The sequence below is a fragment of the Emys orbicularis genome, chromosome 9 (genome assembly GCF_028017835.1).
Source record: "Emys orbicularis isolate rEmyOrb1 chromosome 9, rEmyOrb1.hap1, whole genome shotgun sequence".
Classification (NCBI taxonomy): Eukaryota; Metazoa; Chordata; order Testudines; family Emydidae; genus Emys; species Emys orbicularis.
The window spans coordinates 76652854-76667495 of record NC_088691.1 but is presented as its reverse complement, the minus strand read 5'-3'; the positions used below and the strand labels follow the sequence as shown (position 1 = coordinate 76667495).

The window sequence follows — 14642 nt, the reverse complement described above, 5'->3', positions numbered from 1 at the left end:
AGACCACTCACTGCTTTACAGCAAGGGCCATTTTATGCCAGATTTCAACTCCAATCTATTTCAGTTGTTGAGCCCCTACGCAATAATTTTTTTAAGTTGTTTTACAATGGAAAAAGTATTTTCTTATTCTTCTCTTAATTAGAACTCCTTAAACTAAAAAAACAACAACCAAACAACCCCCCCCTCCAAGTTAGAGGCAAAGCCTTAAAATTTTCAGCCAAAAAAGTAAAATATTCAGAAAATTTTGTGTGTAAGTGAACAGGGAAGGGATACATATATGTAGAGTGGTTAAGATACTGATTGGTCATATCTTGGTAAGAAGTAGGATCTGTAGGTGTTAACTTAAAGTCTGGCATAATATGCCATGTTTCTGAATGAAACAGTTGCATCAAAGTTAAGAGACCACTCTTTGGTTTATTTAACTCTGCATGGTTTTAAGTCTGAATAAGCCAAAACTTTTCTGGTTTGAATTTTCTTCTTTAAAATTAGTGCTAACAGGTATCTTTCTATTACTTTTAGCTATGATGTTATCTTTGCGGGTGGCCCTGAAGAGATGCTAAAGAAGTTCCAGCAAGCTAACCATAAAGTAGTATTTGCTGCAGATGGACTAATATGGCCCGATAAAAGATTAGCAGACAAGTATCCCGTTGTCCGGAGTGGAAAACGATTCCTTAATTCAGGAGGTAGGTATGACTGTTGTACATATTAAAGGTTAATTAAGGCTAGCTGTTCTGTTGTTCTCATAGGGGGGGTGTGCGTGCGTGCTGGGCAACTCACCTGAAGTGCTAGTTTCCTAAATTCATGTTTGGGCACCTAAATCACCATTAGAGGAAATTTTTTTTTGTTAACCCTTGTGACTGAGAATCACCTTGTTCCTCTCTGCTTCCAGCATAAAGGAGTCTTTCTTTATACTTAGCTGGGTGTCAGCCTCCTAACACCACCAGCCTGTAGCAACTCAAGAACTCTCCTCTGGGCTATGCCAGCTCTCACTTTACCTTGCAGTTTAACAACAGGTGCAGTCCAATCCCCAAGTCCCTTTTGAAGTTGTCCCCTCATATGGGCTACTCACAGAATTATCAGGTCCGCTGTTCCCAAAGAAACAGAACTCATCAGCTTGTAAGATTCAGCTCAGGATCAGCACTTTGCTTAACATCACAGCACTTGAATAAACTTTATTCTTGTTTTCACTATAAATATATTATCAAAGATTCAAGTGATAGAGAGTAAAACTTTGGAAACAAATGGTTACATATAAAACACAATCATAACATGCTTTCTAGAGTCTAAACTTAACTAACAGGTTAACCACTTGTCTAAATAAGTTTTTCTCACCCAAAGTCCTTTGCAGTGTTTTCAACCGAGGCTCGCTGAGATCCCATTTTCATGAATGTAAACACTGTCCATTTACTTCCTGAGTGTAGGATGGGCGGGGGAGGTGGGTGTTGTCATTGCTTTCTTGTTATACCCTCAACGTTCATTGTCTTTGCTCATAGACCGGGTAACCACCTGAGGCTTGCTTCTTTTTTTTTCTTTTTCTTTTTCCTTGCATGCTGCTTCTATGTTGACTTTGACTTTGTATATAAGTGAGCATCCATTGTGTTAGCTTATACTTCTTAATTTACATACTGAAAGAGGGATATACATTTCTTACCTCCTGGCTGGAGGAAAACCTGTTTTTCATCTTTGCTGGTAACTAATACCTTGATACAGACTTTAAAATACATGTGGAGGTCTTGTGCTGCCAATACTGAATTTCTAAACATTATAGATGACCATTTCCTAACTCAAAGTGTTGTGGCCAACATGGGGGTTGATTTAATATACTTAGATTTCTGTAAGGCATTTCACTTGGTACGCTCAACGTTTTGATTACAAAACTAGAATGATATAAAATTAACATGGCACACATTAAATGAATTAAAAACTGGTTGACTGATAGGTCTCAAAATGTAACTGTAAACAGGGCATCATCATTCAGTGGGAATGTTTACAGTGGTGTCCCAAAGGGATCGGTTCTTGACCCTAAGTTATTTTAACATTTTTATCAATGACCTGGAAGAAAACATAAAATCATCACTGATAAAGTTTTCAGATGACACAAAACTTGGGGAAATAATGAAGGGGACAAGTCACTGATTCAGAGTGATCTGGATCATTTGGTAAACTGGGTGCAAGCAAACAATATGCATTTTAACATAGCTAAATGTACATGTATACATCTAGGAACAAAGAATATAGGGCATACTTGCAGGGTGGGGAACTTTGTCTTGGGAAGCAGTGACTCTGAAAAGGATTTGGGTGTTCTGGTGGATAATAAGCTGAACATGAGCTCCCAATGTGATGCTGTGGCCAAAAGAGCTATTGTAATCCTGGGATGCATAAACAGAGGACTCTTAAGCAGGTGTAGAGAAGTTTTGTTACCTCTTTATTTGGACTGCTGGAATACCATGTCCAGTTCTGGTGGAATTCATAATTCAAGAAGGGTGTTGATAAATTGGAGAGGATGCAGAGAAGAGCCACGAGAATGATTAAAAGATTAGAAAACCTGCCTTATAGTTATAAATAGATTGAGCTCTTTGAAACTAACGTAACAAAGAGAAGGCTAAGAGGTAATTTGATTCCAGTCTATAAGTATCTGCATGGAGAGCAAATATTAAATAATAGGATCTTCAAACTAGCAGAGAGGTATTGTGACAGGGCACTATTAGTAGCACCCTGGTCTCTGAGGTTGCTACAGCACTGGGAAGAGTGCGGGCTTAATTGAAGCCAATTAATCAATTTTTGTTGAGGGTTACTAACACTTGGGTGGCAATTTCTGGGCTAATGGGGCAATTGGCTCAGTAATTGGGAGGATCTAAGTGGGAGGAACAGGAAGCAGGGGGAAAGCTTAGAGAGTGAGCTGGGGTTGAGCAGAGAAGGCTATGTGGAAGCTGTCTCTTGCTGTAAGCCTGCAGTACAGTTATACGTTGTAAGGCAAGAATAAATACATGGTGAAAGGGCAACAACCTGCTATGGTCTCAGTTATAAGATGCAGGAACTGGCCAGGCAGTGAAGTACACTGGATAGCAACCGAGGACTGGTATACCCAGGACAAGTATAACACAATCCAATGGTTGGAAGCTGAAGCTAGACAAATTCAGTCTGGAAATAAGGTGTAATTTTTTGACAGTCAGGGTAATTGTCCATTGGAAAAATTTACCAAGCATTGTGGTGGATTTTCCATCACTCACAATTTTTAAATCTGTGCTCTAGGAATTATTTTGGGGGGGTGTTCTCTGGCCTGTTATACAGGAGGTCAGACTAGATGATCACAATTTGGCCTTGGAATCTATGAATCAATTAATCTATGACGTTTCAGTGTATGGATAAGTAACTCCTTACATAGTATCGGTATGCATTTTTCACAGTGGTATCAATGATCAGTGTGACACTGGCTTTCATTTAAGATCTCACATGACATCCTATTGAGAACTAGGATGCACACACCAGACTCATTAGATTTCTATAACCCTTTGTCAGTTGGCATTGAGAGGTTCTTGGGTCACAACACTTTTTGTAATAGTATTCTCTGTTTTCTTCTGAAGGAATGTGTATGAAGATGTGTGCTAATTTGTGAGGTGGGAAGGAGGGTTAGTGGATTGAGAGAGCTAAAATATTTATTTAGCAAAAACATTGCTTGCATAAACTCAGGGTCTGGAGCTGCCAGAATAGGGTTTCTTCTTGGTGACTTTTCCCGGATGGCTGCCATGTTTGTGCTAGAGATTCTATGATTTATTTAAAAAACAAACAAACAACCAAACAAACACCCCACCTCCCCGCAATCAAGTCGTTAGACTTGTTTTTGCAAAGATGACCTACAAAATGTAAACCAAGTGTAACTGAGGCCTGGTCTACACTTTAAAATTAGATCGACTAATGTCGCTATGTCGCTTTGGGCTGTGAAAAATTGTCACCCCGAGCCCTGTAGTTAAATCAGCCTAAACCCTGGTGTTGCCCTCCCTACCACCTCTCAGAGAAGTGTATTAACTACATCAAGGGAAAGAACCTTTCCCTCAATGTAGGAAGCATATACCTTATAGCTCAACAGCGTCACAGCTGCAGCACCGTAGCTTTCCTTCTGCAGCAGCTGTGCTGTAGACACACCCTTAGAAGGTAATGTCCTTCTGAGTCTGCAGGCAGCCTAAAGCAATAGCTCTGAGAGAATTGTGACCTACTGCTATTGATGTCAGTGAAGTGTTAACGCTGAAGCCTAACTATTGTCACTTAAATATCCACATGGTTAACCGTAATATAAGCAGTCAAGAAGGGAATATGTTCACTATGAAAATCTGCACAATCTGTTGTGCACGGCATCTCATCTTGGGCTCCTCTTGGACGCATGAGGGGGTGGAGCTTCGTGGGCACAGCTTTTGAGAGTTAATGCCATTTCCCCCCACACAACCTAGCCCCTGCTTTTTCTTTTTTTTTGTCTTTGAAATAAATGTGATGTGTAACAAGCTTCAGCTGAATTTCCTGTACTGTTGATTTATACTTTCCTGCCAGCAAGGAGAGACTGACTACACTAAGGCTTAGCTTCATGCCGTTTTCCACAGCTGGATCACTTCTTTCTTAGCAACAGTCATAGCCTCAGACCCACACCTTGGAACTGTCTGAGCTTTTCTTCTAGCTATCTAAAACAGATCGCAGAATCCTCCATGTTTCTTAAAATGCCATTATAAGGAAAACTAACTAAACAGGTGAAAGCTATTCAAAATGTGTGTCATGAAGACAGATCTTTGGAGATGAATTTTGGCTGGAAATTGATGAATTTCTTTTGTCTCCCCCTGCTGGCAGAGAACGGTTACACTGCCGTCTGACATGCAATGGAATGATCAGAAAGATCGTTTTCAAGTAGAAATAAATTCTCTTGTGTAATATTGCAGGATTTATTGGTTATGCTCCTTATATAAACCAAATAGTACAGCAATGGAACCTGCAGGATAATGATGATGACCAGCTGTTTTATACCAAAATCTATATTGACCCACTGCAGAGGGTATGTAGTGACTCGTTTTCTCCTCAATAGTAGTTCTTGCCACTTGAAATAACTTGCTGCCTCAATTATAGTGTCAGAAGGCTGCTACAAACTTGCTAAGAATGAAAAAAAAGTTTCCTGTGATTAGCTGTGAATGCCATAGTGTAAAGATGGTTGCTGTACTGCAGGGGCTGTCAGCCTAGAGGGTCATGAATAGACTTCAGGAGGATCATGATTCAGAGTATTGTTTCAGGCTGTCTGCAGATCCTGGCAGGCATCACTGTAGTGCCTAAAATAATAACTCTGAGAGATGTGATCAGCCCCATTAATCTCAATAAAGGCCCTGTGGACTCTGCAGGTACCTCTTGCTCTCTAACTTTCCACCCAAAGGGGGAATTAACTGGATTACAGCCTGGATTCTCAATGTGGGGGGCACAATCCCCCATCCATCCCATATTGCTAAATGGGAGTTCCAATTAAGTCCCAGCAAATGATGAGATCACAGGGTGGTCCTGGTATGGCAAAAGGGGTCCCAGCGTGGAAGAGTCTGGGAACCAGAATGACATGCCGAAGTTTCAGAAGGTCATGCTTCAGAAGTAATTTTGAGTGTATAACATGGGATAAAGGGAATGGCTCACTGAGAGGTGAAGTCCTTTGAAATGTATATAAAATCAAACAGTAGTTTGTGAAACCAAGTCACAAAATATGTAAGGAAATCTGGAGAGCCTGAAGGAAGTACTGTAATTCAAAGCTGAATATAAACCTTTTCTGTTTGAAGTTTATATGCCTGGATCAACATTTTTAGTTTTGGGTTCCTACTGCCAGGCACCTAAATCTGTAATTAGAAATATAACTCATACCCTGAGTTTCAGAGGTATAGTTAATCAGAGCTGCAACACAGAATTCCTATTTGATCCTTGCTAAAAGATGTTTTCATTGCAATGAAATACTTCAAAAATATTTGCAGGTCACCTTTTAGGCCTGATACGGAATTCTTTATGCACCCTAAACTCCACTGAAGCTAAAGAGAGTTTGGGGTGTTCAATGAATATACAAACAAGCCCTAATTATTTTCTAGAGGCAGGGTAGAAACTTCAGTTCTAGTAGAGCTGTGTATATTAGAGCCACTGATACTGTATTATATCAAGAAGCATAGTTTTAACTTTTATATTTGAAGAAATATGCTTTATGTTGTGTGTTTTTAAAAATGTTAATCCTTTTTGGCTATGACTTTTTTAGTCTTTTTTTTAGAGAGAGGACACAGGGGGAGACTTCTCTCTAGCTTATACTGACAAACTGATTCCTTTGGAAAGTCATGACCTCCATTTGCTGAGTTTACATAATTTAAAGCAAACTCATTGCTTATGTATAGTGCCCTACCAAATTCACAGCCATGATAAATGCGTCCTGGACTGTGAAATCTAGCCTCCCCCAGTGAAATCTGGTCTTTTACCCTATACTATACAGATTTCATGGGGGAGACCAGCATTTCTCAAACTGGGGGTCCAAAGGGAATTGCAGGGGGTTGGAAGGCTATTTTAGGGAGGTTGCGGTATTGCCACCCTTACTTCTGCACTGCCTTCAGAGCTGGGCGGCCAGAGAGAAGCAGCTGTTGGCCAGGCACCCAGCTCTGAAGGCAACGTCCCACCGGCAGCAGCGCAGAAGTAAGGGTGGCAATACCATACTATGCCACCCTTTACTTCTGTGCTGCTGCTTTTCAGAGCTGGGCAGCCAGAGAGTGGCGGCTGCTGACCGAGGGCCCAGCTCTGCAGGTAGCAGCACAGAATTAAGGGTGGTAATACCATACCATGCCATCCTTACTTCTGCTGACAGCAGTTCTGCCTTCAGAGCTGGGCTCCTGGGCAGCAGCCGCTGCTCTCCAGCTGCCCAGCTCTGAAGGCAGCACTCCCATAAGCTTCAGCACAGAAGTAAGGGTAGCAGTACCACAACCCCCCCCTACAATAACTTTGCGATTCCTTCTCACCCCCACAATTCCTTTTTGGGTCAGGACCCCTACAATTACAAAACCATGAAACTTCAAATTTAAATATCTGAAATCATGAAATTTACTATTTTTAAATCCTATGACTGTGAAATTGACCAAAATGGACTGTGAATTTGGTAGGGCCCTACTTATGTACTAGATCAATTTAAACAATTTTCTGATGAATCGGATGTTCTGGAGGGAATACGTGTGCAAGTAACTGTCAGCTGTAAAGCTAAATGAGACTTAGAAAAAGAAGAGTATTGAAAGATTTAAAAACTTGCAATTAGATTCCCCAAAACAGATGAAACATAAAACTGTAACTTTTAACTGGTTAACTAACATCTGTCAATACATTTAAACATGTGCTGTGCTAACTTTTATAACACCTCAGTGTCTTTGCTGTTTTTAATTTTTAGGCACGTATTAACATTACTTTGGACCACAAGTGCAGAATTTTCCAGACCCTGAATGGAGCTGTTGGTATGTGTATTAGCACGTATATTGATTGGCCTGTACTGCATATGTCTGACATTAACATTCTTTTTTTGTTTGCTTTTTAAAGTGAAAATAGTTCTCCCTTATTTTAAATAAATAAATTATACATGTATGCAAGAGATTACTCCATGATGAACACGTTAGTAAGATTATCCTGTCTCTCAGATCTGATATGTACAATATCAATTGATTTTTCTGTATCACTAGCAAAAATATTAATTTTAGATAGTTTTGATATGTCTAGAACTAGGTTTGTCTAACAGTGACAGTGAAGTTGACTGACCTTTCCATCCTTCTATAACTAAATTTAATTAGGGCTTGCAAAGTACATATGGTATGTAAAATCACATATTCATTTGAGATCACTCTAGTAGCAAGGCATATAATGGAATAGGCTAGCTTTAATTTTGAATTTCCTTACATTGACTGGATTGTCATAATTTTAGTTGGAAATCCTTTTTTTATGTATGCACGAACTTCCTTCCTTACCTCCACCTTTGACCTTCAACTGTGGAACATCTCAATTGAATTCCTTCGTAAATGGAAAGTTAAAGTTATGCTAGTTTTATAAGCTCTAGGCAAAGCTTTTTAAAACATGTGAAGGATGTAGAGCATAAAAACCTCTGAAGTTCCCTATGGACCTTATCCTCCACATCTAATTTACCTGTGCAGTGCTTAAAGACTAAGATAATAAGAGAGCCCATAAGATAAGTAGTGTAAATAAATTAATACTTAGCTCTTATATGCCATTTTTCATCCATAGACCTCAAAGCATTTACCAAGGAGGTCTGTATCATATCTCTGTTTTACAGATGGGAAACTGAGGCATAAGGCAGAAAGGCACTTGCCCTCACTCACCCTGCAAAATAGTGGCAGAGCCAAGAATTGAACATAGGGCCCGGGACTAGGGCCAGACTACTTACAATACCAGAATAAATTTAAAGTCTGTTAATTGTGACACAGCACCAATCGCTTGAGCATCCTCCAATTAACTATTTTCATTCGTATTGTTAACATGCTGGTTAATGTGCAGATGAAGTTCTTCTGAAATTTGAAGAAGGAAGAGTAAGAGCTAGGAATTCAGTGTATGAGACGCTGCCCATCACTCTGCATGGAAATGGCCCCACTAAAGTAAGTGACAGTCACTTTTTCAGCTTTTATCAAGGACCAGTTTTAATAAGATAACAAAAGAAACTGAAATAAACTTTCAGCATAGCACCAGGAAATGAGGTGCTCACTTCCCGATTAAAGTTAATAAGAGTCACATGGCTAAAGTTTCATATATTGTGCTGATCACTTACTCCTCAGCCTGTTATTCCATTGCCACTATATTGATAACAAGTTATAGCAACTGCTCACTCTTTGCTTAGCAAACTTGATTGCAGCTCTGGATTTCAGAAGCTGATGCTTTCATTGAGCTATCATTGCTGAACAGCAAGTGGAGAACTTTGATTTTATTCATAATCATAGTAGGTGATTTATGCATAGTGGGGCTTTTTGCAAATGAAGTATGTAGAGGCTTTGGGGGGAAGAGAAGTCCCAGGCAGGGCACAGAAGTGGAGTATAACGCCTCAAGGCTCCAACTGCCGTCCTGCCAACACTACTCATTTTAAAATCCCAGCCACTACTGACTGTTAGTTTTTTTCCCCCTAGCATTTCATCTTTTAAAATTAATATCTCCTATATTAGATGCTGTAAACTATGGTTGACTTATAATTCTAAAATACATACTAGATGGCTGATATTTCTTCCATATGGCTTCCATTTACAAGGATTAATGTTTGCATGTGTCCTTCCAGTCATATGCATTACATGTAAACTGTACTACTAATTTTTTTCATGAATTTTAACCTACAGACCATATAAAAGCTAGTAATTGAAAACATTTGAAAAGTTCAGCTGTAGGTGTTATAGGCTGCAATGTCCTCTAGAACATATTTGAGGCCTCATTTGCTAACACTTTTTTGTGGGTTCTGGGAATGGTTTTAGTAGATACATTTTCCTTACTTGGCCTAATATTTGCTTGATTCTATTTGGCACTAATTAGTACCTCTACTTAGCCGTCAAAACTCAGATACAATTGTATTCTCATATGTGTGACAAGTGGATCGGGTGAAGCCTAATTCCCAAAATATTAAACAAAACTTCTTTCCTGTTTATAGTCACACAGCAGCTTAACCCACTTCTGTCATGGTGCAAAAGCATTTTAAGGATTTTAGTCTAAAAACCTACTGAAGCAGGAAAAAAAATCCTACTATGAGTTTCTCTGAACCATTTTGTCATAGTCTGATTGTGCCCTTCTGTGGCAATAGAGCTTAAGCAGAGATACATAAATGTGATGAACAGGTTAGAAAAACATTTAAACGTTCACGAGCTGGGGAATGGCCATGAATTGAAATAATCTCCTAAACTAAGACTTAGTATTTGCAAAAAACTTCTATTTTATACATGTTCTGTTGAACTCATTAGGATTTAGTGGATTACTTTTTATCTAAAAGGTAGAGCAAAATTATAGCAATAATGTAAAGTGTTCTTTACACTTTTCCTTAGTGTAGTTATCTTTGTATTGGTGTCATATTTTATTTGGCTAAGCACTCTTACATATTTATTTTTAGGTATCTGAAAGTCCAGTAACGCTTTATTTTTTGTCTGACTTCGATAAATATTTTCCACTTACTACATATGATAAAGAAAAGGGAAATAAACATATCAGGGCAAGTACAAGCAAACTGTAACAATTTGAGTTTCATGGAGCAGTTTTCACATGGGAAATTATGTGCTGCCTATTCATTAAGTATAATAGGAGTGGTTGTAGGGCAAATGAGTAGGCAAATTCTAAAACAGGTTTATGATGGTATGGAAGAAGTCCTTTAACCCGTGAGAATGGTAATATGAATTTGGAAGGGACCTTATTTGCTAATGTGGCTGTGGATAAAATATGGCATCCAGGAACATTTGGCACCCAGGATAGCCTAACCTTAGAATAATTATATAACTGATTTGGAGCCAATTCCAAAGTTGACAATACAACTGCCAGAGAACCCCTGTCAGAGAGCCAGGTGCATCAGTTAAATATGTTTCACTGTTTGTTTTCTGGGTCCTGGAATAGCTGCCCTAAAAGGGAAAAAGCTTCAGTCCAATTCATATGACATCTGTGCACCCGTATCTTCTAAATATTATATAATTCCTTCCCCGGAAGTGTTGCCCTTTGCCCATCTCTATTTTCCCATAAATACCAGTGACCATCAGTTACAGGAAGGGTACTAACTTGGTTCTAATAATATTTTTTGGCATGGCATTTTTCAAAGACAGGTGAAATGCAGTATGTGTTTTATTATGCCCACCACAATTGTTCAGCTTCTTGAAGCTGTGACCACAAATTCTGGCCCCCCCCCTTTTTTTTTAGGAAGAAAAGCATAGCTATACAGAAATTAAATCTATTTTGAGGATTAACACTGATGTGTTAATCTTTGTGTTAAGATATGGAGATGGGTTGCATTTACATATAGTAAATGTGAATTGTTCTTTTGCTTACTAGATTTACCTCAGTTACTTTGGAAATTATATCCCTAATGCTTGGACACGTGAAACTGGATGTGGTGTTTGTGATTTAGATGTACTAGACCTATCAACGGTTACAGTAAGTATATCTCATGTATAACTGAACACTTTGATACGTGAATTTCAGTGCCCTTATAGTGATTTTTCTGAGACAAAAAAGCTACAGTACATAATGTTACATTTCAAGCACACTTGAGGCTGTTTTCATATGTTAGATATTATGCAAAATAATAATGGAAACAGATTAATGAGTTACAAACTTATCAGTACTATTTTAAGTGGCAAATGTCAATATTTTCATATTGGTTATAATTTGGCACCACCCCCAGCCCAGAGACCATTTCCCCCCTCATCCCCAGCCCCGCCCCAGAGCCCTCACCCCCTCTGCACTCCAACCCCTTGCCCCAGCCTGGTGAAAGTGAGTGTGGGTGTGGGAGAGTGAGCGATGAACGGAGGGGGGATGGAACAAGCGGGGGCAGAGCCTCAGAGAGGGGGATGGGCCGGGATGTTTAGTTTTGTGCGATTAGAAAGTTGGCAACCCTACTTGCATAAGTGTATGTGATTGCAGATTGTCCCCCTCAACCAGCTACAAGTCTGTGCAAAGATGGGAGGGACTCTCTGTGTGTGGAAGGGGGACTCGCATCAGTTCTGTGTCTCTGTTCCCTCCCCCCACCCCCACCCCGTCCTGCCTTCTGGACCCCTGTGAAGGGAGTGGTTTTGAGCCCATGCTGTGGGAGAGGGTAGAGAATGGGAGAGATCAAAGGGAAGGATTGTGTAGGCCAGGAATAGGGGTTGTTAACATACATTCTCCCCACCACGCCCGGTGATGTACTCTTTTCATAGGTGTTTCCTTCACCACCTATCTTGGCTGCCCCAAGATTCCCAGGGGGAGTGTCTGGTAGCAGGGCTCTGCTGGAACGCTATAGCCAATGAGCAGAGGAGGGCCCAGGAGGTCACCACCAGTGCAGAGGCCCAAGAACTCTGTGTGGCTTGCCCTTGTCTCTTGGGCATCAATTTGACGATGAGCCCTTCAGGTCTCTCTGTGGGGTGGGGGTGCAAGTCCCTCTCACCCACCAAAAAGCAGTATAGTGATGGGGAATCTCTGTGAAAGAAATCCTCATGGAGATTTCCTTCCCCTTAGTTCTTTGTTTTCCTTTGTATAGCGAGCAAAGGATGCAGTGGTGACTGGAGTGTGTGTGTGTGTGTGTGTGTGTGTGTGTGTGTGTGTGTGGCTGTGCAAACACATAAGAGAGGAGATCCTTGTCCTTGAAGGGCTTACAGTTTAATTAAAGGCAAGATGCAAGAATTGAGTAAGGTGTAGGGAGGGTGGATGGACCATGATAAGAAATAATGAGGCTGTAAAGGTGCTGCTTCCTTAAAAGGGCTTAAGGGACCACTCTTCCATTTGCATTGGGGGTGGAGAGACTCAGCTACCTGGTGCTGATGGTGTGGCTGCTGCTTCTGAATTTCTTCCTGGAGAATGTGGGGGCTATCTTGAAGTGCCACACCCCCAGAATAATCCCACGGAATTTGAAAAATATGCAAAATCCATTGTATTACTTGTCTTGCTTGTGTGTGCTTTCTATTATTGGTAGCAATTATATATGCCCTGCTTAGTGATGCATTTTAGTACAGCATATGCCACTTTACTGATAAATCTTCATAGAGTGGTTAACATTTGCTTGTATTCAACAATATAAGTTACCATGACACTTGTCTCAGTAGAGCAGTTCCTGCCAGAATGACAGTAGATTGGAAATTTCAATTATTTTTTAAAGACTGCCTGTGTACCACTTAATCACCGCTTGTTTGAAATGATGCAAATTGGAATACAAGTTGAAAATGAAACAGAAACAATTATATTTGTAAGTCCAGCTGGTTTTCCCTATGAATGCTATGCAGTCCATATAAACCTGGGTATGAGGAACAAACATCATGTTTGCTTTCAGGAAAACATGCCGACATGTTTCTGGATTTCACATATGGACAGTGCTATATGCAGTGTTGTTGTAGCCATGTCCGTCCCAGGTTATTAGAGAGACAAGGTGGGTGAGGTAGTATCTTTTATTGGGCCAACTTCTGTTTGGTGAGAGAGACCAGCTTTCTTTTTATTAAGATCATGATTTTTAGTGTCTAGCAAAGTTATGATGATAAAGACTGGATTTATGGCTTATTACAACCATTTGAACTTGCTAATCCCCCTTTTTGTCCTCATGACTGCAGGCTACTTCACCTTAAATGGTTCCTTAGAATATGCGCTACTTATGCTACACTATTTGTGTATTTAGCTGTGACACTTAGAGTACCTTTCCCAGACCTGAAGAAGAGCTCTGTGTAGCTTGAAAGCTTGTCTTTCTCACCAAACTGAAGTTGGTCCAATAAAAGACATTACCTCACCCACCTTGTCTCTCACATATGGACAATGACATTGAAATTTCAACACATCCTGATATCTTATGCAGACACAGTGTAAGTGAATGTAGACTTGCTTAAAGAGAACTAACTTGAAGATTTTTATACCCATATTTGGTTTCTGTCTGAAGTCCATTGCAGAGAGTTTTAAAAATGTTTATATTAATTGTCTGGTTTAGAGGTAGAAAAATATTTGTAATGATAAATTTTTGTGTGTAGGAGTACATTACTAAAAGTTTAGATGTCTATCTCAAATAACTTACAAACCTGTTCTAGATAAAAAGTTACCTAGTTTTGTTTTCAGATGATCTTTTTATATAACATTCCTGTAATTTAATATTACTGTTCTAAACCGAAAGTCCAAAATAATTTTAGCATCTAAATGGTTTAAAAGCCTTTGCCTGGCTTTGCAACACTTCTCTTCTATTTTTAATGAATTATTTCATTATTCTTGTTACCATAAATTGCAAATAGAAAAATAAATTTTGCTTAATGCTAACGAGCAAGTTATGGTAATCTATTTGCATGATTACAAAATTTTTATTTTAATCTACAGTAAAATGTATCTACAATGTATATCTCCTATAGCTGACCCATCAATAGTTCTTTAATAGGGAAGTAGAGCATGGCTTGTTTATAAGGTTATGCCTTGCCTGTCTTTGGCTGCTTTCCATGCATTAATGAACTCTTATAATATGGATTAGTAAAATATTTTGTGGCATAAATTCAGTTTTGTAATTTATTTTTAAAATCAGTCTGTTTTCCTTTAGACAACAAAATGTATTTTCTCTAGCTAAAACGTTAACTTTATAGATTTTTGCATACTATTTTAAAATTATTTTGTGAAATATTGTTTTTCTAATGTTTATATGCATTTCTTTCATAGGCCAGTAATTTAAAACCTTGACTTGCAATATTTAGTAGCTACACTGAGAATGAAAATAACTTGTAGAGAATTTAGTTAAGTACATAAGAATGGCTATATTTGGTCAGACCAATGGTCCATCTAGTAGCAGTTCTGCAATTTCATATTTGAGTTTCTTCAGAATTCTTGGCTGAATACCATATGGTCCTGGTGACTTATTGCTGTTTCATTGATCAGTTTGTTCCAAAACAACCTCTGCTGTTGCCTCTATCTGAGTTCCTCAGATATGTCACCTAAAAAGAATGGCT

At 39.2% G+C, this 14642-nt stretch overlaps 1 protein-coding gene across 1 annotated transcript in view; it reads left to right on the top strand.

Moving 5' to 3' along the window:
* The window catches only part of PLOD2 (procollagen-lysine,2-oxoglutarate 5-dioxygenase 2), a 49423-nt gene that overhangs the window by 9760 nt on the left and 25021 nt on the right, over nt 1-14642 (top strand). The window contains exons 3-7 of the mRNA XM_065410540.1: nt 520-683; nt 4923-5035; nt 7418-7481; nt 8530-8627; nt 11035-11136. Coding sequence (XP_065266612.1) covers nt 520-683; nt 4923-5035; nt 7418-7481; nt 8530-8627; nt 11035-11136 — 541 coding nt within the window. The remainder of the gene's footprint in view (nt 1-519; nt 684-4922; nt 5036-7417; nt 7482-8529; nt 8628-11034; nt 11137-14642) is intronic.